General features: G+C 49.9%; 1 protein-coding gene across 8 annotated transcripts in view; it reads right to left on the minus strand.

Annotated features, from left to right (window-relative positions):
• Nucleotides 1-3,095: 3,095 nt before the first annotated feature.
• Nucleotides 3,096-26,025, minus strand: part of myo1b (myosin IB) — a 52,791-nt gene continuing 29,861 nt past the window's right edge. Inside the window, exons 8-33 of one of the 8 annotated variants that reach the window (XM_030342739.1) lie at nt 23,747-23,845; nt 22,721-22,824; nt 22,266-22,413; nt 21,073-21,191; nt 19,612-19,698; nt 19,445-19,510; nt 19,012-19,017; nt 17,263-17,367; nt 15,757-15,819; nt 15,130-15,330; nt 14,212-14,438; nt 13,759-13,959; nt 12,853-12,946; nt 11,361-11,510; nt 11,053-11,121; nt 10,628-10,714; nt 10,038-10,124; nt 8,761-8,847; nt 7,327-7,413; nt 6,364-6,438; nt 6,047-6,181; nt 5,390-5,496; nt 4,595-4,727; nt 4,097-4,249; nt 3,744-3,874; nt 3,096-3,388 (exon numbers count right to left, since the gene is read on the minus strand). In XM_030342739.1, coding sequence (XP_030198599.1) covers nt 3,256-3,388; nt 3,744-3,874; nt 4,097-4,249; nt 4,595-4,727; nt 5,390-5,496; nt 6,047-6,181; nt 6,364-6,438; nt 7,327-7,413; nt 8,761-8,847; nt 10,038-10,124; nt 10,628-10,714; nt 11,053-11,121; nt 11,361-11,510; nt 12,853-12,946; nt 13,759-13,959; nt 14,212-14,438; nt 15,130-15,330; nt 15,757-15,819; nt 17,263-17,367; nt 19,012-19,017; nt 19,445-19,510; nt 19,612-19,698; nt 21,073-21,191; nt 22,266-22,413; nt 22,721-22,824; nt 23,747-23,845 — 2,954 coding nt within the window. In that variant the 3' untranslated portion in view covers nt 3,096-3,255. The remainder of the gene's footprint in view (nt 3,389-3,743; nt 3,875-4,096; nt 4,250-4,594; nt 4,728-5,389; nt 5,497-6,046; nt 6,182-6,363; nt 6,439-7,326; nt 7,414-8,760; nt 8,848-10,037; nt 10,125-10,627; nt 10,715-11,052; nt 11,122-11,360; nt 11,511-12,852; nt 12,947-13,758; nt 13,960-14,211; nt 14,439-15,129; nt 15,331-15,756; nt 15,820-17,262; nt 17,368-19,011; nt 19,018-19,444; nt 19,511-19,611; nt 19,699-21,072; nt 21,192-22,265; nt 22,414-22,720; nt 22,825-23,746; nt 23,846-26,025) is intronic. The other 7 variants (XM_030342740.1, XM_030342741.1, XM_030342742.1 and 4 more) reach the window with 7 other exon arrangements.

The raw sequence follows: 26,025 nt of genomic DNA on the forward strand, positions 1-26,025 counted from the left end.
GCAGGGTCTGCTTTTATCAAAGCAGATAACTAACCTGTCAAGTAGAGTCATTCCTGTCAACATTTTATCCCATTCAATCAGCTTGAAAGAGATGAGCAATGTTTAGGCTACTTTGGGTCAAATAGAGTCAAATTGATTTGACACAAATTTTATCTCATGGCATACTGTGCACGTCCATTTTCATGGTTCCCCTTGGTTCCACTAATCACCACGACAAGCTTAGAGGTCTGTATTGTGGGGGGAGGGCCTCTATGTAATCCGCTGGCCTTACCTATTTGGATGATGATATATATAAATGACGTTATATTTTAAGCTCACTAGGTGGCGCCAAAGACTGCCCACTATCACGAGGGGGGCCGAACGTGCCTATAAAACGCGTCATAATTCTGACCCCCATGCAATAAGCTCCTCTAAACCAGATAGTTACCCAACGCAAATGCAGGGTTTTGCTCTTCAACCCCCGCGTTGTGTAGGCCTATCGAGTACATTAGGATAGATTAACATAATTCATAGCATGATTCCCCTAATTCGGAAACGATGCGATAGACCACAAAGCCTTTGGTAGACTCCAATGGCTGAATCTCCACGGAGAGTTCGGGGCTCCTCCCTTGATTCCCATCCGGCGAAGTGGTGGGAACCGAGTACGGGACAGACCAGGCAGCGCTATTTTTACAGCGCCGTGCTCCATCTGTATAGAGTGCTGCTCCCCCGGGACTGGCCGCCGGCAGCCACCCCTATGCCGCGGAATTTAACCCGGGACAGCTCCCCCAAGATGTGATGGAAAACATCTGGACAGCTGTTGTGTTCTAGGCCTACAACAAGGCCCAAGTATTCATCTGCACCGGTGGTAGCCACCCTGTCCAAGAGCTCTCCCACTACCAGCTAACTGCTAGTACCATTGAGTAACCCAACAGCTCCATAATCCCATAACAATAAACTCATTACACATTGTGCAGGCGTAATAAAAAACACTCAGTCAGTTATTAATTATCTTTGCTTATTTAATTTAAAAAAAGATTAATAGTAAATGTGATACATTGAGTTCCATTGAAACATGTCCATGTTGATCTCAGCGCAGGTAATTAGGCACACAACATGAATGAATACATCCTTTCTATCCATCCTTCCGTCATACAGTAAACACACCAGTGAGCGAGAGGAGAAACAACCTCAGCGAAGACACAATGGAGACTGCCGTCCACTACAACCCATCCTGTCCCGAGAAGGAAGACCAGCAACAGGATCCCCACTCCCCTCCTTCCCAGCTTGTGTTTTCTGAGGCATTACAAAAACCACGTAAAAACATATATATTTATACTTTAACCATCATCGTTTAAGAGAGGGTATCCCGATAGACACTGGTGGGTAGTGCTTTCCCCGCCCCCCAGCAGGCACCTTATAGGAAAAAAATATGGTCCGTACATTACCCTCCGCCGAAAACGTCCGCGTGAAGATCATCATATTAAATATACTTCAAAACTATAAACGCACTTACTCGCTGTTCATCGGTACGAAACAAAATAGGTAGCAACACCACGTTTGTACCAGGCTATAAGCATCGGCTAGTCACACTCAATATCCTGACTTTTGTTTCTTCCGTTTGCCAGGAAACACATTGCATTTATAAGGCCCATTAGCCAAGAGTGGGTCATGCACTACAATGGAAAAAATAACCCCCAATTGCAATGGCAACAACAATAGCAACTCCACCAGCACAGCAATAAGAAACTAGGACGCTCTAGTGCAGAGTGTCCTCCCATGCCATGGCTGCAGCTAAAAGAGCTATGTACAGGTTATGGTACAGCCAGGGACAGAACTATGTACACAGCACGATTCAATTCTACTGACGATTTCAGGTGTTTTTTTGGCTTTTCCCTCAAAGTTTTGGCTTGTTTTTCCATGCTGTGTCACTGTGTAAGCACAATACTTCAGAATGTCATCTTTTTTTCCCTTGGGTGGGAGTCTTTTTTTGTGGTTCCACAAAAGAACCCCAACAATGTTTTGGGATCTTAGGAAATGTGATTTCACCTGCAAGATTCTTGTTACTTTATACATTGATTTGGATTTGGGATGGGACAGATGTTGACTGAGTTGTGTTGTACTGGTCTATGATGGCACCTGCCATGACAAAGCACCCCATTTAATTAGATGGGAGCATTGGATGAGATTTTTACAACTGCACAAAACTGTATGGATCCTGGCATTGGTCATTGTGCTGTAAAGCAAATCAAAAAGAAAACCAATGTACGTGCAGCATATAATTATGCCCCCTTCATCTATTCTAACTTTTTGGCATCATTATTAACATAAACACTAACTCAATGCCTATATTGGACTCTAGGTCAGCGCTAGAGAAATGTCCACCGGATAAAAACAGATCAATTGAATGGCACATAGGAGTTAAGGAATACAAACGTTTTTTTTTTTTGCTTGGCAAATCAAATTTGTCGATAATTGGCTTTTAAGGGGAATGGACAATATAAATTATCTGGAAAAACAATCAAAACCCTATCCAAATCGTCTTAATTTCTCTTTTCTTTTCCCATTCAAACCATAAAGAATATAAGTGCAAACAATAAGTCTATCAGAAAACCAATCTTAAATCCCAGTTTGAAAAGCTCTTTGTAAATCTCTAATTTCTTCTTATTTTTGACTCGGTCAGATCACAGATTAGCCAAAGCCAGTCAGGGCTGTAGCGCTTCGCTCGAATCGTCACACGCACGTCAACAACCCCAGAGACATCTAAAGAAAGGTACAACTTACAGGCAAAATAATCAAAAGTGATCATCTACATCGTTGAATCACACCACCGTCGCCACATCAGACAGTAAAGTTTGTCTTTTCGACGAAACACAACACTACGATCATACAATATTTCCCCGTTAACACCTTTTCTTGGCATGCAACCCAGCAGAAGAGGGCTCTCCTCACCAGAAAAGCGGTGTCTTGATGAACATGATCAGGTGCCGAATAATAACGACGACGGCTATGAAAGAAACAAATAAAAAAAACAATAATCACAATCAGTTGAATAATTGCACAGTCATTTGGGAGTCGGGAGTAGAGAGGGGGGGGGGGGGGGGGGGGGGGGGGAGGGGTGCTTGAGAACAGGGGCTCCGGGGAGAGGGCTTGGTCGTCTGGTTTGATTAGCCAGCCTCAAGAGCAACTCCGTGGAACTCTGAGAGGAAGGCTGGGTGCGGGGGGAGGGGGATTTGAGGGGGGGGGGGGGGGGGGGGGGGGGGTGTGGCAGCGTGGTTACGCCGTCGAGGGAACAGACACCTCCAGCAGACGGTTGTTCTTGCGCTTGCAGGACGCGCCATTGCCGTTCTTCGGCGCTCCCTGCACAAATTTGACACACACCTTGTCCTGCTTGAACTGCACCAGGAACCTGCCGGGGGAAACACATGATCGGGCCCAATGGTTAACAGACAGCTTCGCCGGAACCAATCACTGGAAGACAAAGACAGCTACTTCTTTCTGGCCCTAAATAGGCAGTTTAGTACAAGTGAAGACGCAATTAGAACGAAATAGATCCACAAGAAGACATGTCCCTGGACACTAAATTTCGTACCAAATGTCTCAATTGGAATTTGGTACAAGCATACAAATATGTGCAATTGACGGACCCTTTTTTGGGGCTGTTCATGATGAATTTGGGCATGTATATAGTGCGTTTGTGTGTTAGGTATGCATGTGTGCATGCGTGTGTGTGTGTGTGTGTATATATTTTCAGGAGCCCTTACTCATCTGAGATGTCTATGTCCAGGTGATTGTGGTTCACGGCCGTGGCGCCCGTGCGACGCAGCTTGGTGATGATCTCAATCAGGTGCTCGCTGCTCAGTAGGAAGTCCCCTTTGGTCGCCCCGGCAGAACCCTGAATGGAAAAATAAATACTTAAACACAGCCTTGCATCTCTTGTTTGTAAATGTCAATTGCAAACGACATCTTTGGTGACATTTGGCCCAAAGAAATGGATCACTTAGTGTTTCAATTTGGTGTAGGGTTAATTATTCTCTCCACAGGATAATGACCAGCATGTTGATCGGCAGCCACAGCCAATAAGAATCTCTCTCGTCGTACACGGGGTCCCGCCCACCTCTTTGAGTTTGAGCGCGAAGAAGCCGTCGTTCTGCGTGCTGACGGAGATGCTGGCGAGGTCGGGCAGCGGCACGCTGGCCTTCACCTGGCCCGTCTTCTGGTCCGCCAGCACAAAGTTGTTCTTGGTAAGCAGGAAGATGCGAGCGGTGCCCTGTGCGACGACGACGACAGAAAACACGATTTCATTCTGCATTAAAGCCAGCAAAAGCTCTTCTCAGATCCTGGGATTTCAGTTAACAGTAAACCTAAGGAGACCGAGTGATTTGTTACAAGGTGATTATGCTTCTCTTTCATCAATAATTCATGAACTAGTCCAGTGTTAATTCTGCTTGAACCAAGACCACCTGTGACGATGGGTCAGCAGACTTTTAAATAAACCTCACAAAATGTTAAAAACTGTCCGAAACTAAATGGTTTCAGGTGAGGTATTTTCTCCTTTGTCTCCACTGTATTCCGGAGGAATTCCGTGCTCGTGTGATAGTGGTGCTGGGATTACCTTGCCGTTGGCCCGGTTTATCTTGTTGACCATGTCGGCCAGCAGGACCTTCTCGTCCATGGCGCTGCTCAGCTTCTGGTACTTGGGGTTCTTGCTGATCTCCAGGTAGTCCCCTCTGAAAGGCTGCCCCACGCTGAGGGGAAGATGCAACACCGTTCAGCACTCAGTAGGCACCAGTACAGCGGGAACCATGGAGGTTCTGTGATGAGCTAGGGATTTCAAATACTCTGAAATACTGATAAGGGTTATAAAGGAGAGACATAGCCGAACAAAAAGTACTATTTTTAAATAGGCAACCGCAAAAAGCATTCCCTCCAGCTCTACTACCTCCCTACTTTTCACCGCCATTGCTCGGAGATGCATTCACGCATCTGTGATTCACTGACAAGATGAATTTCCCAAACCAATCAGTAAGAAGCCCTGGTCCGAAATGAGCCGGGAACAGTCTTAATTAAACAGGGTTATGCTCGGAAAACCAGAACAGATATTCTCACAGCGTATTTCCTTCACTAATAGCTGACAGATGGCTAGGACATTTCTAATAAGTTAGACTCAAATTATAGCTCTTAAATCTGACTACAGCAGCTAAACCTTGTATTTCAGAATGAAAAACAGCCTTATTATAATTATGATAAAATGACTTCTGATAAAAAAACAAAACAAGATAGTAACAGTAACTAGATGATAGCTGCTTTTGAACGACTGTTTACAGAGTCTCCTGTTCTGATACTTTGTCTCTAACGATCTAGGGGATAGCGGGTGAGGCTGAGGGGAGCTTGGCGGGGGGGGCTGTACCTGCTCGGGTACAGAGCCTTCTTATCCTTGAAGATCTCGCTGGCCTGCAGCTTCTCCTCGAACACCGCCTTTCTCTCGTCCGTGAACCGGCTCCTATACTTCTTGCACTACACACACAAACCATACACACAAACACAGAAACCCTTTAGAACAGACTTGTCATTCAATAGGTCGTCTCAGCTGCTTTCTATTCATATACATACAGTACCTCGCCCTGATCATCTGATGCATAGAGCAAGCTAAGCCTCGCAGTCGCAGCATCTTGAGCCCTCAAGACCAGATTCTCATTGACTGGCAGCATTGTCACTCACAGAAATGTAGATCCAGGTAAGATATGACTCTGGTCAATAGGGTTTATTCGTATATTTACTTCCATGTATTTATGCAGCCGTTCATATATAGACATTTTTGGTAGAGAGCTGGGCAATTGTATTAAATCCCATTTGACACACGTTTCTTCCACCATCTGTGGCATCTGTTTCTCCCAATGTACAGTTTCCACTAGCGTAAGGGCTTTGATTGGTCAGGCTTGCATGTCAGTCAAGACACAGTTAACCAACCCTGTGTCCAAGATTCTCTGTGTGGACGGGCTTGCTTCGTGAGACTATGTGACGCCCGACCAAAGTAGGAGAGTGTGTTTGCGAGCACTCCACCTACCCTCCAGTGGTGGAAGATGCTGCGGAGCTCCGTGTGAGCCGTGTCCAGGAAGCGGTAGGGCCGGGTGGGCCAGCTCCCGCCGATGGGGGACATGGAGGGCAGATCACGCTTCAGGCCCAGGAAGTACTTCTGCATCTGGAAGCACGACGGGGGTGGGGGCGGGCATCGTGAGCAGGCTTATGATCCGATCCTCAAACGACCTCAAAGTGGAGAAGCCTGGTTCTGGTTCTTCGTAGTTATTATTTTGTTTATACACCACCAACATCCCCACACCTTACACAACAACACACAAAGTTTTATCAAGGCCTGCTACGTACGAGTCTCTGCATGATGAAGCTGTAAATCTTTCTGCCCGCGTTGGCTCTGAAGAACTTCCTGTACTCCCGACGGACCTGGTGCAAAGATACAAAACACAGCTGTCAATTACCTCCTCGGAAACGGAGAGAGAAACAAGGCACTGTACCACAGAGTGACGGGTTGACAGTCGAGTATGACAGCAAAATACACACACACACACACACACACACACACACACACACACACACACACACACACACACACAGTTTGGTTAGACACATACGGGGAGTGAATGGGGGTTAAAACAGTGAACACATCAAAGGTGACAATAAAAATGAGACAAATGGACAACATTGAGCATAATAAAATGTTAATCCACATTTAAAATGCAGGCTGCATTCCAAAATAACGAGAGCCGGATCCGACAGACGGACAGAAAGACGGACAGACATAGTTAACACCTCTGAGCTGTGAAGGATGTGGACTAGAAAGTGATGGGGTGGGAAATATATTGTTAAAAATGTGTTATGTACAAAAATAAAATTGACAAGAGTAAATAGGTAGCAACACCACATTTGTGCCAGGCAGTTAGTCACATTCAAAATCCTGACTTTGTTCCTCCGTTTGTCTCCTCCTGAACACCCGTCACTCGCTGATGAGGTCAGCCTGACCAGAGGAGAAGGGGTGGTGTGTGTGTTGGTGTGCATGCATGAGAGTGAGTACATCTGTGCGCCCATACGATTTGACAACATGTCTAGTTGGTCAAACCTGGGAATATGCCCGATATATTTAGCAGCAAACCGCCTATGCCGACTTTTGAAATGCAAAGTTAAGAAGATGATTCTATTCGTGGTGAGGTGGACCTCCATGACACATGCAGAGAATGGAAACACTATTAGGGGTTAGTGGGTGGGAGGGTTGTGGAAGGGTTATGGTCTGGTGGCAGCCCCAGGCTGGCCCTGCCTGGGGGGGCCGGCGGGTACCTTGAGTCCCAGCCAGTAGGCCCAGATGACGGCCACGGCGTGCCTACGCCTCGCTTCCTTCTTTAGCCTCTTCAGCTCCCTACGCGCCTGTGGGAGGACGGTCGGGAGACACAGAGAGAGAGGGAGAGAGAGGTCGAGATACATGAAGCAGCACTCTGGATTGGGAGAGGGGCGGAGGAGGCTGAGGCGTTGTCTTGTTGGATCACTTCACACGTCAAAACACTGCGCACACACACACACACACACACTGCACACAGCACACAGGGACACTCGGACACACACGCCACACGACAGCCTTGCTGCGATCCGACCGGCGACAGGAAAAGCTCTGTGGCAGAATGTAAAGAGGTTAGTGCTCCGTCATCTGATGTCGACGAGTGTAACACATGGGAGCGCGAGACGTGGATGACCTTTTTTCCAGGGACGGTGGGGGACACAGGAAAAAAGGGCAGGTGTTAACAGGTGTCAGGCTGCGGGGATCCCAACGTCACGCTAAAAGAGGAAATTAAAACAGGCACCCCTGACACTTCAATTCAGCGGGAAAAAAAAAAATTCAGCATGCCGTGTCTTGCCAAGATGTCGTGCAGAGATGGAGCGGCGGGTGAGAGATAAGAGAGAGGAAGGGAGAGAGCGAAGGAGAGCATGCACAGGACAGCAGATGATTGAGAAACACACACAACTCCCCCCCCCCCCCCCCCCCCCCCCCACGCACGTACACAACAATAGTGTCCGCGGTTTATGTCCTTTCATGGGTGCACGCGTGTTGTGTCTGACTCTGGCGGGCCGCACGTACGCGGTGAGCGTGTCTTCAGCACCCCCCCACCCCCCGTGCAGCCCCGGCCAGCCACCCGCCTCCGAGCCTCGGCCCCACAGAGCCTCTAATCCACCGGCTGCATGGCAAAGAGGCTTAAGGTCTTTCCTGCGCCCCAGACCTCCGCTGGCTGATCACCATGCCTCCCTTCCATTAGCCCGTCAAAACTAACAGTGTCTGGGAGGACTGGGACGACTGGCTTGGAGGTAAGGGTGGTGCTGGGGGGCTTGGGGTTAAGCAGAAGAGCTTTGTGAGGGTCGCCACTGTAATCATGCGATGAGCACAGTGGCCTTGTGTGTGCGTGTGTGTGTGTGTGTGTGTGTGTGTGTATGTGTGTGTGTGTTGCACGGAGAACACCCGTCCCTGTACATTACGGATAGAAAACGTTCAAAGTGGATTGAAGCAGAAAAGACGTGCGACGATGGGATTGGTGGGTAGACAGGCGGCCCCCCGGGATGGGGGGGGGGGGGGGTTTTATGGGTTCCATGTCTCAACGGATGGGTGGGTTAAGAGGGATGGTACCGGCGTGACAAACAGACAAAACAATTAAAAAAGGCGGGCAAAACCAAAGTCAGACGGGGTGGGGGGGGACGGGGGACAGGGGTCAAGCCTAGGTGAAATACCTTGGTGCCCTGCCAGCCGGCCCAAATGACCGACACGGCGTGCTTATTCCTGGCCTCCTCCTTCAGCCGACGCAGCTCTCGTCGGGCCTGGTGGTGGGGGTTAGGGGGGGGGGGGTGATGGTGATGGAGCAGGAGGAGGTTACATTTTGGTAGCATGGTCATTGGGTGGCAGGAGTCGTTATGGCGGGGGGGATGTTAGTAGTGAGTCACAGGGCAGTGGATACTGAGGGGACTTGGGCGAGGGGGGGGGGGGGGAGTCTTTTAGGGTCTGACAGGATCTTTAATGGCGGTTGTTATCGTGCAGAATTGGAAGACAATGAAAGCGATGTAGGTGGATACACCTTGACCATTGTATTGGCATTCAGCTGCCCTGGTTCTGCATTGGGAGAAGCGTGAGGAATCGTGATGGCTTCCTGGATTCAAACCATATTGGGCCGTTGGGAAGATGGCGTGTTTAGTTTGCAGCGAGGGGTGGAGTGAAGTTCACGGCTCATTACGACTGCGCTCTGATTCGCCGGCGCGGTTGGAGTCCCATGCTTCGGAGGCTTTGGACGTGCGAGGGCAGAACAAATGGGCTTACGAGTCATCCGCAACGAACCACTGCGAGCATTCTGCTCTTTATCCTAATTCCTTAAGATTACCCGTCGATAAAGAGGCATGGGCCGGGTATCGTTAATGCAGCCGCATGGTAGAAAATGGTGGCCAAGAGACACTGAAGAAGACATTAGTCAATGGCAATGGGGGGAGTGGGGTTTAAACTTGAGGAGATTAAACAGATTATATGTGGCTGGAAGGTTTACGAAGTGCGACCATATGTGTCATGATGGGACCATCTCCCCCCCCCGTTAATGAACAGGCTCTGGACATGATGCGATGAACCATATTGAGACTGCAGGGATGAACGTGGGACCTACAGTACTTTACACTATAGCCACACACAGCCATCGTGGGACTGTGAAAGGCCCGCGGGGGTTGAGACCCACAACACTTTAGCACCGCGGTAACTGGGAACCTCGGAGCAAAATGAAGCCAACAATAAATTCCGTTGAGAATGGTTAGTAGATTATCTTCCGAAAAATGTAACATGGACTCGACCAACTGTGGGAAAGAGGGGGGGTGGCGTTGACTCACAAGTGACGGGCATTAGGAGCCAGATCCTTGAGGTCGCAGAGGGTTGTTGCTGGTTAAGAGGACGGTTGGGGTTAGGGCTGGGGTTAGGGATTGGGGTGTCCAGTGTAACTAGTACAGTAACTACTCAAACCCGAGCGTTCAAATACCTTGGTGCCCTGCCAGTACGCCCAAATGAGCGCCACAGCCCGCGTACTCGCCGCGACATACTTCAGCCGTCTCAGCTCCACGCGAGCCTTCACCACGGCGGTGGGGTTTGGGTGGGGGGGAGATGATCAAAGAGAGAGAAGGGAGGAGAGGAGAGGAAATAAAGAGTGATGGAGGACGGGGGGGGGGGGGGGGGGGGGGGGGAAGAAGAGGAAGAAGCAGAAACATTTGATTTGAAAAAAAAAAAAAAAAAAGAACGGTGCGATCAGCCGACAGAAGCAGAATCAAGAGGACAGAGCAGTGATCACGCTCAGAAAGGGCCTGCTCAGAGAAATGAGAACGCTTGAGCGCTGCCACTCGCCAGCAGAGATCCATTCTGGGGGGGGGGGGGGGTTTCAGCAGAGTTAGCAAATGCTCGCACAGGGGGATGCGTCGCTCAGCTGAATTCACAGCGGCGCAGCGCTGAGGAACTGGGCGACGATTAGCCGAGCTTGCATTAAAACAGGACGTTATTAAAGAGGCGGCAGGAGGGAGTGTCCGTCCCCGGCGTTGTGGTTCCTCCCTGATCGAGGGGGTGCTGCTGAGTCAGTACCTGGGTGCCGTGCCAGTAGGCGGCGATGGTCGTGGCCGCCTCCTCGCACCGCTTCTGGTGCTTCAGCTCCCGCAGGATCTTGCGCGCCTGGTCAAGGAACACAATGAACGCGTTTTAATTTGTATTTAATTATAGTACTTAGTTATGTCTTAGTTATATCTTATCCTAGCTATCTTTGTTGTATACAGGGAATCGGATAACCTGGCGAATTGCAAGTGCTTTGCACTTGGTTCTATGAACATCCTTATTGTACAATACCTACAGTGATATATCGTTTCACTTTCTTATGACAAATGTACTTATAGGAAGTCTTTTTGGATAAAAACGTCTGCTAAATGCCCTAAATGCATGTATGTGCTGTACTTTCTAGCTCACAGTTTTCTTTGGATTTCGCTGTGATTGACGTGCGGAGGGCGGCGGCCTACCTTCCATCCCCTGGAGTACGACTGCACCATGATGGTGGCGCTCTTGATCTGCGTGTACTTCTTCTGTTGCTGTAGGTCGGGAGAAAAAAGAGGAACAGAGAAAGAAGTCAGAGACCACCTTGAATCCATTTGGACAGACACGCTAGGCAAGATTGTGTAGTGTGTAGTTGTGTATGTAGTACTAGTTGTACGTAGTCGTGTGTGTGTGTGTGTGTGTGTGTGTGTGTGTGTGTGTGTGTGTGTGTGTGTGTGTGTGTGTGTGTGTGTGTGTGTGTGTGTGTGTGTGTGTGTGTGTGTGTGTCCCCTACCGCGTATCGGCGGTACCACGCGGCCACAACCACCTGGCTGCGCTTGAGGAGCAGGAAGTGCGTGCGGCACTTCCAGCCGCGGTAGATCTTCTGGATGAGGGCGGCCAGGTTCTCCAGGCAGCCGCGGCGCTTCTCCTCCAGGGAGAAGAGCTGCAGACACACGAGACACACAGGGCTCCGTCAAGGACCCTCTCATTAGCCGGATCCATGTGCCGAGCGACCCCACTGTTGTGGTGGTAAACGTGTCCAGATGTTATCACCGCGTATCAGAACAGTACTTTATCGTCCACTGATGTGTCATTAGTCTGCGTTTGACACAAAGGGACGCCCTTTGGGTCACTGGTAGTATAACCTCGGACCCAGCAGTCCGTTTACCGGCATGTCCAAGCAGAACTGCTGGGGGGGGGGGGGGGGGAGATGGCACAGAGCCTGGGCCGGAAACAAAAACAGCAAGGGGCGGAATTAAGCCTTGTTTGCCGTTTCATTAGGAAGGTATTCTACCGCAGAACCCTCATTTGTGCGAGTGGATGAATATTTCCGGATTTAAAAAGTGTATTTCTGCAGTGGCAGCTCCACACAGTGCTGCACTTTAAACCTTCACAGACTTCTACAGTTAACGTCTGCTGGCTGGGTTTGCGTTGGCCAATTACACGCTCAAAGATCGCCACTGCCAGCCACACGATTGGCCAACACTAATACGAAGTGAAAGAAAGTGAAATTCCCTGTTTACTCCGATTTGAGCTCATCTGCTGCCATACTTGAGAAAATCTAACGTCTGAATTCGGAGACTACGGTTATTACAAACGAAAGCAACCAGCCTGTTCATAAAACCCCCCACAAAAGAAGTCTGTGAGAAGCAATACCAATGAAAAGTCCCCGATGGCAGAGAATCGAAAGCAGAGGCTCGGGAGACGAAACCTCCTCTCCCCAGAGCCAACTGCTACACAGGGAGAAAGGAGGCTCTCGGATTGTGTAAACCTGGCTGAACCAGACAGACTTAATGGAGGCAGGATCTCTTGTGAAACTGCCACCGGCCGGGAGATGCAGGGCCGAGATGGAGTCACGCAAGGGAGATGAAAATCGGGGAATCGAAATCCCGCCGGGCAATAGAGCGTGTTCTATGCTCCGGATTGTTCGTCGAGCCCGCTGAGAGAAAGACACTTTCTCCAATGCAGGTTATAGAAACCAAAAAGGCTAGCGTTGAGTATAAGAAAACATTGAAAAAAACATTTGTTTCCCATGGTGAGTATGTAAGTGATACCATGTGCTCCCAGAATGTTGGTTGTGTTGCTAATTGCTGTGGTGGTGGTGGTGGTGGTGGTGGGGGCAGTTGGGAGCTGTTTGGACCCTCCTAATTTGAGAACACAGAGCTCCAGAGCCGGATAATTTCGGCCACTTGAAGCCAGCCCGACCTTATCCAGCGCATGTTCTACGTGCACGGGAACCTAAAGAGTGCTCGGTTGTTGTTCATGGGCCTTTTGCGTTGCTTTACCGTTCTGGGGTTCCTGATGAATATCTTTGAGTTGCCGTAGGCAAATTCTTCCGTTGAGACCTGGAGATCTGCCATGAGCACCTCCACACCCTCCCTACGGAACACCGGAGAGGTCAAAAAGGGTCAGATGTGCCTTACTTTACACAGCAGTTAAAAACAACAGAAAGCAGAAGTGGGAAGCTTTACTACAACAGAGAAAGCGGTGAGGAACATGAAAACATCCCCCCTCCCCCAACCAGAGGAGAGGGAGGGAGGTAGATGTAGAATATATCTTGCACAATGCGTGGGAGAGGAGGACTCCGTGACCCCCCCGGAGCTGGGCGCAAGGAGGCCAAGGGTTTGTTTACTAGAGTTTAACAACAAGACACCAAATGTTTGGTATCAAAACTGGCAATCAGATAGGACCCCAGCACACACGCACAGAGGAGGTGGCTCCAGTGAATACTAAACAGCCATGCGAGACCAATAGGAGATAGAGAGTAAGCAGTGGACAATGTTTTTTATGTAGACTCCCCCTCCCCCCCCCCCAGAACGCCTTACGACGGTAAATCTGTTGCTAGTAATGTTCGTTGCTATGTAGAGCAGACACTACTGGAAAATCACACATTTAAATGGTTCAGTATGTCCGTCATTAGAGGCATACTTCAGGAACATTTAATATTCTGATCATTTTTGGACCACTTTATTCAGATTAATGAACCACTAGTAGGCAAAAAAAACCATGTCTCAATAAGGCCCAATCAGATCATGCTTAAGATGGCCAAAGAAGACACGGTTTCAAAAGCACAACTGGCCTCAAAGCCAACTCAAAGCCAAGGCACTTAGGCTAAGAAACCCAAGCTAGTACCACAAGGTGTACGGGCAACACACACAAAAGTCCCCAATTGCAGAGGGCTCAGCTCCTACCTTGTGGGGCCCTTCCAGTGGGGCCAGGTCTGCTTGCAGAGCATCTTGTAGCGCTCCAGGCAGGGCTCGTAGGCCTGGCGGTAGGCGTAGCCGGCCCGCCTCACGCGCACGTTCTCCATCAGGCCCAGGTAGGCCACCTGGTGGCGCACCAGGGAGTCCGTGAAGATACGGGGCGCCTTCTTGTCGTTGGGCTTAACGCACCTGTGGGCCGAGAAGAGAAGATATCAAGAGTAAGGGATTGGGATGAAATTAAAAAAAGTTCACAATACACTAAATAAAAAATAAACCGTAGTGAGGTTCTTTCGTTACCCTTCAGTCTCTCTAAAGTCAAGTGATGAGAAAAAAGCGCAATTATGTTGGGTTCAGTTGACCGTTAAGCTCAGTTGTATACTACGTCATATGCGAAGGAGACGCATGTTAGCACAACGAGAGACGGGGAGGGGGATCTCTGACCTGATGTAGTTGGGGTTCTTGGTCTGCAGGTTCCTCATCAGGGTGCCCACCGAGTGCTTGAACTGGAAGCCGGCGGTGGGGGGCCTCTTCAGGTTGACCTTGGCGGGGTTGCCCTCGGGGAAGAGCTGCTTGATGAGTTTGTGGTTTGCCTTGTACATGGCCTGGGACAGATCGCGGTACAGCAGGTCGTTGTTCTTGTCCATGAAGCCCTCCACGCGGTACAGAACCTGTGGAGCAGACGAGTTGAAACGTGGCCTCCGTTACACAGCGTTTGGTTTTAGCTCAACTACGCGGTTTTGGAATCAAATAGCTGTGCAAAGAGCGTCCTTTCGCACTGCTCTCGTGACGACAAAATACACAAGAGCTCAAGCGAGCAGACGGAAACATATCTCGGTACACGGCGGGATATTAACATGGATTAGAACGAGGTTGTCATTTGTAAAATTTGAATGTTCTGAGGATGAAAACGTTGCCTCTGCTAGGGTTTCATTAGTGTGAACAGCACGAGAGAAGATCCATTATAATGTCACATCCACTTCAGTCACGTAAGAAAGACTACTGTGGCACGATTCTTTCTTCAGCCCCTAATTTCTTTCTGTGGTATGTGATGAGAAAATAACATTGGCATGGAAATCACAGTGATGGGACATTTGCCCGATAAAGGAGAACACGCATTAACGCGGAACTGCTTAAACCATGACAATATTCATGATAATATATGGGGTCTTACTAAAAGTCTGATACATACAGACACATATCGGAGACATTCCCGGAGAAAAGTCAGACACTTTTCGGAGACATTTCTGGAGACATTTCGGAGAATTCCCGGAGACATTTCGACCCAGCTACGCTGAGCAGGGCAGCGTACGCCACCGTGTGTCTTGGAGTGTGTTCCCCGGCCCGTGGGGTCCCCCGTACCTTGCCGGCGTAGTGCTGGATACGGAAGCAGCTGTGGGGCAGACTGTGGTCCGTCAGGAACTTGGAGTTCTTGCTGAGGCGGCTTTCAAAGTGCTGGTGCTCTGCGCACACCGTGTTCAGCTTGTCCAGGAAGGTGATGTCCGTGACGGTCCCGGGGCGCAGGCACTCCTCGTCCAGCATGGCCAGGATGCCGTTCTGGTTCTGCTCGTCGGTCGAGGAGGACAAACCCAACCCCCCCCCCCCGGTCAGAAACATCCACTCTTTAACAGACGAGGCCGCTTTAAGTTCTGTCGCGTGTTTCATAGAGGCTTTTCAAAAGGGCTTAGCAAAGTCAGGTAAAGACGATAAAGAAACAAGTTTAAGGGTAATAAGTGCCAGAAATACATCGTTTAAAGATACAGAACATACAAACGTGTGAAAAAAAAGTGTCTAAAAGATCAAAGCCGGCATGTTTTTCACATGAAGGTCATTAATGTCATGTTCATGTTCCGATGTACACCCCATCTTGGTGCCCCGCACCCTTCGTACCTTTACACCGTTAATATGTCCAGGAAGGCGCTAACCCTATGAAACTGCAATGTGCACACACACCAAGAAACCGGGAAGTACCTCCAGCAGTTGACTTACGTTTTCAATGAGGTCGCAGATGACGGCGTTGTTGAAGTACTCGATGTTGGTCCACTCGATGTCCTGTTTTCAGAAGGAGTGGAGAAAGGCAACTCCCCGAGGTCAACGCCAGGTTGTCTTGGGTTTCACTTCTACTTGAGCTCCTAATAAAGCCACTTAGCACTTCTCACCAACTAAACACCCACTTACACAACTAAGGAGATTAACGGACATTGATCCTAAGTGGCTGGCTCGTTTCGCAGCTATCTCATATAAATTTAAAAAGAAGGAAGGGAAAGCAGCCCGTATCAGCGCATTTAGATATTTTGAGCCATTAAAGCTTCTGGGCACACATCTTTCAAAAGGAACAAGCTGAGGTATAGTACAGCTGAGGTAATGTGATTCAGGCACAGGTTCTGAGGAGATACTAAACACCACAATTACACCACAGAGACAGCCCTGAATCAGTTCAATCCAATGGACCGCTTCAAATAAGTCAAACAAACAATGCGTGTTTAGTTTCAGTGTTTGGCTTGATATGGACTAATGAATTCGAACATTTTTGAAAATGATTGCAGATGTCTATTGGCCTGTTGCTCTGCTTTTTTTGTACCCAAACAGGATATCCTGGTATGACTCTTACAATAGATATAGAGAGGTAGAGAGATAGATAGAGAGATAGAGAGATAGAGAGACAAGAAAGCCCAAGACTTCAAGAGTAGGGGGCCCTTGAGGAAGGCGTGACCTAAAGTACAGTGTGTGTGACTTCAGCTTCAGACTTCTGATTGGTCGCCCTCGTTTCTTTTTTAAAGCTGCCCTTTGTCCCGATCCCTGGAATTTTCCCATGCAGTCACACTGGATGGAGGCCAGGGAGTGGAATATCATGGTGGTGGTGGTGGTGGTGGTGGTGTTGGTGGTGGGGGGGGGGGTGGCACGGTGGGGACTTGGAGGAAGAGGAGGAAGGAGGAAGAGGAGGGGGATGGGGATGGGGAGGGGGTCAAGGGAACAGCACTCACATACTTGGAGCTTTGAAAGCAAACAGAGCCCTGAAGCCTCTTGGGGGCAGGAGAGGGTGGGGGTGGGGATGGGGGGTTACTTTTGCTGGAGTGAGGGATCACATCCGTCCCCTAGTCCACACAGAGACCAAGGGAGAGAGTGATAGAGAGATGTTTAGAAGAGAGGGAGGGAGCGAGAGCAGGCAAGGCGAGCCCAGAGCGTTTTTTTTTGGGGGGGGGGAGTGATGGATGCAGGTGTGGCGGTAGTGGGGGCTACATGAGGTAGAGGAAGCAGACGGTATCTCAGGGTAATAAATGGGAACCCTGGGGGGGGGGGACAAGGCTGGCAGTCAGACAGCCAAAGGAATCCAGGGGTTTAGCCCTGACCAGTGATGGGGAGAGGGAGCTCAGAGGACGGGGCGAGGCGACCATCAACAGGCACAGGACATGTGAGCGGTGAGGAGAACACTGCCATGGACGTGTGCACGCTCGTGTCTGCGTGTGGGTGTGTGCGTGTTGGAGGGGGTCCCACCTCGCGGATGTACTCCTCCTGCTCCTCGCGCAGGGTCAGCTCGATGAAGATCTGCTGCAGCTTCTCGTTGCAGTAGTTGATGATGAACTGCTCAAAGCTGTTGTCCTGCGAGAGGGCAAAACACCAATTAGTTTCAACCCAGCTTACAGAGGTATAACGCGCGCGCACGCACGCACGCACGCACGCACCTCATTAAGTTTTTTATGCTTTTATGCTTTTATGCTCATTATGCTTCTAGAGATGAGACGTGCTTCTTTGTCTGCAGTTTCTCACTCAGTTTTTCCAAATTCCTACCCTTTTTAGGTTTGTGGAAAAAACACTGAATTTGTTACCTTCTTCATGGTCTGTTCTTACTGGGGACCTAGTGTGAGCCTGCCCCATTGTCTACCATAAACTCTCACTAGTCAACCTAAAATGGCCCAATACAAAGTAGCTGTGTGAGGGAAAAGTCAACCTGTATCAAATTAAAACAACTAAACAAGTATACCAGCATAACATTGAATAATTAGATACACTGCGAAACCATTGTGAATCCATTTCCTTATGACCAATTACAACCAATCACAACTCTTGGTTAGTTGGGTTAGTTGATGTTCAGTCAAACCAAAAAAGACCACTCTCAGGCGGGGGTGTTAGCGGCGTCTAGTCTAGGAGGTAAGCGGGCCGAAGGACGACGCGCTGCTTTCCCCGGTGCAGCCCGCATGCCTGAAGGACGCCGCGACACGGCTAGCGTCGCGCCGCAGCGCGTCGTCCTTCCTGCCAGGCTTCCGGGGAAATCAATACACCGCCTCGAGCTGTCTTCACATCAAAACACACAACGGCAAACGAAAGCGCGTCTACAGGCGTCCGAGCGGCAGTGTGTGCGAGGGCGGAGACGAGACGGGCTCGTTCTGCTACTCAGACTCCCTGAGCTAGGAGGCTACGTCGCCTAGGGGGGGGACTTCTTAAAGCTAACATAATACACCACCAGGTGTGAGCGTGATCAACCACTGCAAGCCGAAAATCAGCCTCTTCTGACATCACAAGTGGGCGTGTCCACCTAGATGTGTGCTGGATAGATCTACCAGCATGCCAAGTTGACTGTAGCAAACGTCTATCTATCCGTCATACATCTAGGTGGACAAGCCCACCTATGATGTCAGAAGAGGCATATTTTCAAAATGGCTTGTAACGGCTAATCACACTCACCTGGTGGTATCATATGTCCCCTTTAAGGCATTCTAGGGAGTGAATATACATGCTGGTGTTTGTAGTCTAAAGTGAAACAAAACTTGCTTCTGCTCTTGGCTTTTTAAATTGACTATTTTTCAGATTTCCGACCAGCTTAATATTGTTACAATATGCGCAGTATATGCAAATGACCAATGGTTAGCGGGCAGATCTGCCTGAAGTCAACATGGAGGTAGTTAAGCATTGTACATTTGCATACACTTACCACATTGTTATGATGCAACGCCGGTTGAAAAATGGGAAAAAATATGCTCCAAAGGCTCATTGGAATGATTAGAGAAAACTACAGTCCCCCACATTCATCTTCAATTCTAAAAAGCCAACAATGAGTCGCGTTCTGCACTGAGCCCTCGTCTTTTCACCCGCAGCGCAACACTTTGGCCTGGTTTCTTTTCGTTATTTATTTTATATTATAATCTTTTTTTTGTTGTTGTTAGCACTACAGAATGGCCTTGGGATCACAGCATGCAGACTGGGCAGAGCGAACGCCCCCCTTTCCCCAGGACAGATGGTACTTACTCCGTCCTGGTCCCCCAAGACACAACACAACATGACACAACATTCAGGGAGAGGGAGAGGGAGAGAGAGGGCGAGAGAGAGGAGAGCTTGGCGGTGAGTGGGGTGACACAAAGGAGTATGAGAGCTTGCACTTGTGAGACATGCCACTTGAACAAATAAACAGATGGGAAAAATAAAATATGTAAAAAAGTGTGAAGAGTGATTTGGACAGTATTTCCCAACCCTAGAAGTCCAAGAGATGAGCTCTTGGACGTTTTATCACAACATGCAAACGGTGGCTCATCCGAAGCAGCTGGAACGCCGTCTCCGAGACAGCGTTTACAAAAGGTTTCCGCTCGGCGGCATCTGCTTTGTCACTCGGAAACTATGAGAGTCAATTGTAAATGGTAAAAAAAATAATAAACACCACACGTTTGGGCAAATCTCTACTCACCTCGAATATCTCGAAGCCGTAGATGTCGAGAACGCCCATCACCTTGTGGCGGGTTTTGGATTGGGCCTTGGGAGAAAGGTCAGAGGTCAAGGCGGGGAGATCCTGGAAGACCCTTGGCCCATCCACACAGACCCCAGGGAGCCTTCCCCGTGCGTCGGTATACAAACCTTAATGCTCTCGTTGATCCGGGTGACCAGCCAGCTGAACAGGCGGCTGTACAGGTTCTTGGCGAGCGCGTCGCGGGCGTAGTAGGCCTGCGGGAGAAACGATCCAAACGATTGTAAGTGGACTGCATTTATATAGCGGTTTCATCGAAAGCGCTTTACGATATTACCGAACATTCACCCATTCATGCACACATTCACACACCGACGGCAGCGTCAGCCATGCAAGACGACAGCCAGCTCGTCGGGAGCAGTTAAGGTTAGGTGACTTGCTCAGGGACACCTCGACACTAGGAGGAGCCGGGAGGAGCCGGGGATCGAACCAGCAACAGCCAACCGGCTCCACGTCCTGAGCTACTGCCGCCCACTTTTTGTACGATTGCACGGCTTAAAACAAAACAAATCCCAGCTTTTTGTGACACATTGCAAGCTCATCTCAGCACAAAACAGACGGCGGATGTTAAAAATGCGACGGACTGGGAGTCAGGGAGACGAGAACCAGGGGCCTGTGATCTCGAACATCGGACGAGAAGGGAGCGCACGGCCCACCGTGACACCCATTACTCTGCTCGCTCTCAAGGGCTTCAAGGGTTCAATAGACCGAGGAAATACTTTGAGACGGTCGTATCAACATTATCGCTCCGAGCCCCCCCTGAGCATGCTCATAGAGGTCCTGTTGTTGTTCTGCGTCTGCCGGTCTTTGTTGACTTTGTTTTTATTAAAACAAAGCCTGTTAAAACCGGATTAACCTTCCCCACTGAGCAATCGATGGCGGGGATCAATAACAACGTCTTTTTAGTACCCTTCATATAACATCAAGATAAAGCTTCAAGTCGGAGCATGCAATGCATTCATAACGAGCCGCAAAAAGAGTCAAACTATTTCCTCTCCACTTCAACAATCAGCGGTGGAGTGGAGTCAAGGAGGGGGCAACACCACACCCACGGTTGCTCGCTTCCCCCACCCTGAGGCCGGCGCGACAGCGGCGTCGTGTTCTGCGCCTCTAAACCTAAAGCACCAATCTGCATCATCTCACTGCAGCCGCCGCCTCCCCCGGAGATGGGAATGAACTCCCCCCGACCGCCGAGATCTGACCTACATTCGCTCCCGCGTCGCCGCTCATCTTTAATGGAGGACTCTCTCGCGACGGCCCCGCCGGTATGTGGGTCGACGGCCGCGGGAGTGATTCAGCGGGACGTAATGTGCCTAGGACATTTCCTGCACGGCCGCGAGTGTGTGCATGTCTGCATGTGTGTGCGCACACACACACACACACACACACACACACACACACACACACACACACACACACACACACACACACACACACACACACACACACACACACACACACACACACACACACACTCTCCGGGACAGGGACGGACAGGAGGGGGAAGGGAGGTGTGGGGGGCGAATAGGGGGAAGATTGCGTCCTCGCCTGACCGAGGGAGGGGGACCGACCTGGGACACGTTGAGGGTGGTGGAGACCTTCTCCAGCTTAGCCTCCACGGTGCGGTAGCTGAAGGCGCGCTCCAGCACCGACTGCTCGATCCCCAGCAGCTCACACATCTCCTTCAGGTCTGCGGAACAAGACACAGACACACAGTATGAGAGAGTTTTTGTTTAGCATAAGCAATAACAGGCTCTGTGGGGGGGAGATGGGGGATAAAAGGAAGATAACAAATTGAAGCTTTGTTTGCATTCATCTCAAATAGTCATCTGCGATCAATGCTTTCCAATTCAATCAGGGTATCTGTGAATGCATCTCTTAGTTCATGTTGATGGGACAGATATGATTTCATGCTGAAGCTCTTCCTGTAAATAAATGTGGAGCTGATGTCTCGGTAAATATTGTTCTGCTAGTCTGCTTCTAATCGGATCCAAGGTTTTAGGAAGAGAAAAGCCATAAACCATCCCCAAAACCCAAACACCAGTCTGTTTCGTGTCGTCCCGTGAGAGCCTGGGTTAACGGCATGCGTCGATCGCTCTGGTAACGGTAATCTCATTAGTCACCCCTCGTAGGAGTGAAGCTAGGCTTTCGGTACTGACCCCGTTGAACTTTTAACCAAATAGCCAGTTGTTGTGGCAGAGCAAATAAATACGCTGGAATTTTCCTGCAACAAGCGACATGTAAGGCTGTGCCGGGGAGGGAAATGCAAAATACCCAATTTACCTAATGGCAAGCAGGTGTGTGACTAAGGACAACACGAGGGAGCCACCGGCTAAAAGAGAGGCTCGTAACTAGAGAGCTGCACGGCAGAATGAGCCTGGGACCGGGACACAGAGCCACCCATAGGGGGCAGCGTCTCAACAGAAAGCCGACGCGTGAGGGAGACAAGGAGAGGACTGCTGGGGGTGGAGGGAGACTGAACAGGTACGTCTACGCAGCAACAAGAGACGTTCTGGCATGGAGTCATCTGTGTGGGATCGTCACGAAAGTGTTGTGGAAACATGCAATGTGTACTGTAGACAAATTTGCCGGGTTTTTTCCCAACGTTTTGAGGATACCTGGCTTTCACAAATAACCAAACTAATAGTTTGAAAACATTATATTCCCAGACGCCGGTCTATCCGTGGTTTGGCCAGGGTGGAAATGAATTTAACATACACCTACAACCGTCGACACAACTCCTCCGTGAACCTTTGGCCCTCACCGTTCTTGTCTTTGACGCGGCTCTCGTCGTAGCCGTTGCTGCGGGACTCCGGTTTGAACTCAATGTTCCCCAGCTTCAGCACGGCCGCCACCAGCTCCAGCACCGACTGCACCTCGTCCTCCATGAACCCCACGATCTGCATGGCATTCTGGGATGGGAGAGTGCCACGGCGGGCGGAACAGCAGTGTCAGAGTCGTGGATATTTACCCTCACGTAACCTAATGGAAACCTGGAGGCGTCCTCGTTTTGAGTTTGTGATTTTGTTTGACTTTTGTGTGTTTCTGTTGGACTTCTTCAAAGTAAAGAGGAGCCGTCTTTGTACGTTCGTCAGCCACACACACACACACACACACACACACACACACACACACACACACACACACACACACACACACACACACACACACACACACACACACACACACACACACACACAAAGGGGGATGCCTTCATACCCTGACTGTGCGGAAGTTGGCTGCGTCATCCAGGCCGTTGACGTTGGCCGAGTCCAGACTCAGGTAGTTGTACTTGCTGAAGTCTCGGTCGAGCTTCAGCTTTCCTGGGGAGACGATTCAAAACACTTGGTTTACATTTCGAAAACCAAATTAAGGTTAGGTCACAACACGAAATAGAGCATATCAGAAGAGCGCATTGGAGCGCACGCACACGCACGCACGCACGCACGCACGCACGCACGCACGCACAAGCACACACGAGTTGCTGGAGTGGCTGCTGAGCTGCACCACTGGACAAAGAAACCGACTTAACTAGTGAGCCAAGGCTTTTTTAAGTTGCTGATGCTCCTGAATCGATATCTCCTTATGCAGCGTATCGCAGAGCTGTTTGGCGGAGCGGTGCACGCATTACTCAACATAGATTAAATGGATCTCTTTGAAAGAGAGAGGGGAGTGGGGGGAAGGAAAAGGAACACTGTATCTGGTATCAAGGGAATCTCTTCCTCTCCCCCGCTGTTCACTAGCGTTTGATTTGGAGTGATTTGAAGGGCGGTTAGACCTGAGCCCCTCTGATGTGAGGACCGCCTTGAGTCGACGAGTGTCATGTTGTTTGTGCTGTCGGCCGGGGCGTCAAACAATGCCTTTCCATTTCACAGGAAAGCAAATAGAGGGAACAGGTTCTGGAGTCCTTTGTTCTCGTCCCCGCGTGTTTGGTTCCTTTTCATTCTCTGGTTTGGCAGGAAGATGCTAACGTGTTAAGCACATGTTCCTGAGCACAAAGCGTGCTTTAAGGGGGGGGGGGGGGGGGGGGAACTCGAGTTAAATAAAATAAAAGTGCGTTCATGATGAAGTGTTCCTAAGGCTCTGTAACACGGCTATGTCAGCGTTGTGGCTGCTCGCTGACTCATAGGGACACCACAGGCGTGACTCACTCATACTATCGGCATCCTTTCCAGGTCTCGCAATATATCGTCCGCTCGACTTTCCGGTAAAACTACAAGTCTTCATGTCCGCGTTGCAACTCACTGAGTGTGTCGTCGGAGGCTCCAGACAGGAGCTGGTAGAAGATGTGGAAGTTCCTCTCCCCTCTCGGCTGCTTCACCACCCGTGACTTCTCCAGCAGATCTAAATAGGGGAGGTGGAAATAATGAGAGAGAGAGAGAGAGGAAGAGGGACATAGAGACACAGAGGGAGAGAGAGAGAAGGAGAGATCTCAACAAAAACAATGGTGCTCCCAGAATAACTTCTTAGGATATGATACATCTGGAGGTTCCTCAAGTGGTTACGTTATGAGGCTATTGTTCAAACCACATCTGCCCAGATCCGAGTTCACATGCACTTGCAACCAAATACTGCAAGTTACCAGGGAAACCAGGCTTTGTGTATTGGTTTGGCCTAATATCTGTGTGCATGTGTATGTGTGTGCACATGCACGTGCGTTTGCATGAATGAGTAAAGTCCCGCCGTTGCGGGGACAGGACGTCCCAGAGGAAGAAACAATAAACATGGGTTCCTCCTCAGCTGCTGAATAGAGAGCAGCGCTACCTGATCCAAGCGACCTACTGCGTGGCTGCCATCTACCCAGCGAGCCCTAAGCCTCTCCTCTGATCCAGAAAACAGGACTTGGACGGAGCGTTCCAACGGTGCAGCAACACGCCAGCTGTGTATTCAAGAGGCTGACAAGACGTGAGGTGTGCCAGTGTGGGGGGGGGGGGGGGGGGGGGGGGGGGAAACGACCATCCGTGCCACAATTCACCAGACAGACATTAAGTGCGGGAGAGCGAGAGAGCCAGAGAGAGACAAAGAACAAACGACACAGAAGCACACACACGACGAGACCAACAGAAAGTCCCTGCCTCTGGTGCCTCCCCGGCCCGATCCAGGTTGGCACGCTACTCTGCTTGGGCAGCGGCTGGGATCAAGCAGGGCCAGACCGCTGGGGGGGGGGTGGGGGGGGGGGGGGGGGGGCCTTAGTCTCCAGACACGCAGCCGGAGAAGGGGGTGGTGGAGGTGGAGGGGGGCGCCCACGGGCCCTGGGAGCCAGGCTCCTGTCGGGTCCGGGTTCAGACGCACCGGAGCTGCCAGCTTAGCAACTTGGGGCAGCCCAAGTGCAGAGCTTTTATCAAAGACTTCCAAAAACCTGGAGGACCTCTTACTGTCCCTTGCACTTCGTGAAGTTATTTCATGCCGGCTTTAAAAGTTGCCAACCGCGTGGGGTAGGCATCGTTTCGATTTTGATCGTTTCCATTCGCAGACGGACTCCCGCGGGCGTCCTAACTAAAGCGCTGCAGCAAGGCGGGAGACACCGGATAAACTTTAAAAGACATCCCGACTCCTCCCCGTAGGGGGCTCCGCCGCGACCCTTCACCTTTTGTCCACTCCTCGTGTTATTGCTTTCCGGAACAGAACAGCCACACACGCTACAGCAGATCCAGACGAGATTGCCGGGAGAGCATTTTGAGCCGCTCAGTTTCACAGAATTCTCACTGAAAAGAGAAGCAGGCAGAAGTAAAGCTCTATAGGATAGTGGCTACTATAGGGATATTGCAGTAATCAAATGTGTTAAGCACAGGGATTCTGCAACACAACTTCCGGTCATGAAATAATAAACAAAAAAAATAATAATAAACAATTAAAAAAAAGGGTTGGTGTGTAAAATCACAGAATGCTTCTCCCAGCGTTCTTCTTTCCAGTCTGAAAGCTGTTCAAACGATAAATCAGATAAGCAGAAATGCGACGGTTCACTGCAAAACCACCAGGCACCATTGCCTTCCAGCTTCATTCAAAACAATCTGTCTGCACCTCACCAGCCGTCTGGGGCGACCAAAAGTATATGAGTTTACAAAGCTGTTGGGTGTCACGTGACTTCAGCTCCCAGACGGACGGACAACCTGACACACACACACACACACACACACACACACACACACACACACACACACACACACACACACACACACACACACACACACACACACACACACACACACACACACACACTTGTGGTACAGACATCGGCAGGTCTGTATTTCCATGACCTCAGGCAGAGAAGTGAACACAGACAAAACAAAGTGAACAGAGGAGAGATGGAAGCAGGGAGAAATGATAGAGCGAGAGAAGAGGGGGGTCAAAAGTAATTCTTCGTCATTCTTCGTAACAGCTGGAGTTTCATTGTTGAAGAGAAAAAGACCCGACAAAATGACGAGGAGATGCAGCACAGGTCTATGTTATGGACATTCTTTGGGTTGTTTGTTTATTCTTTTTTTCGATTTTCAATTTGGGGTTCAACTGCTCCAGACAAACCT

Source organism: Gadus morhua, chromosome 20 (genome assembly GCF_902167405.1).
Source record: "Gadus morhua chromosome 20, gadMor3.0, whole genome shotgun sequence".
Lineage (NCBI taxonomy): Eukaryota > Metazoa > Chordata > Actinopteri > Gadiformes > Gadidae > Gadus > Gadus morhua.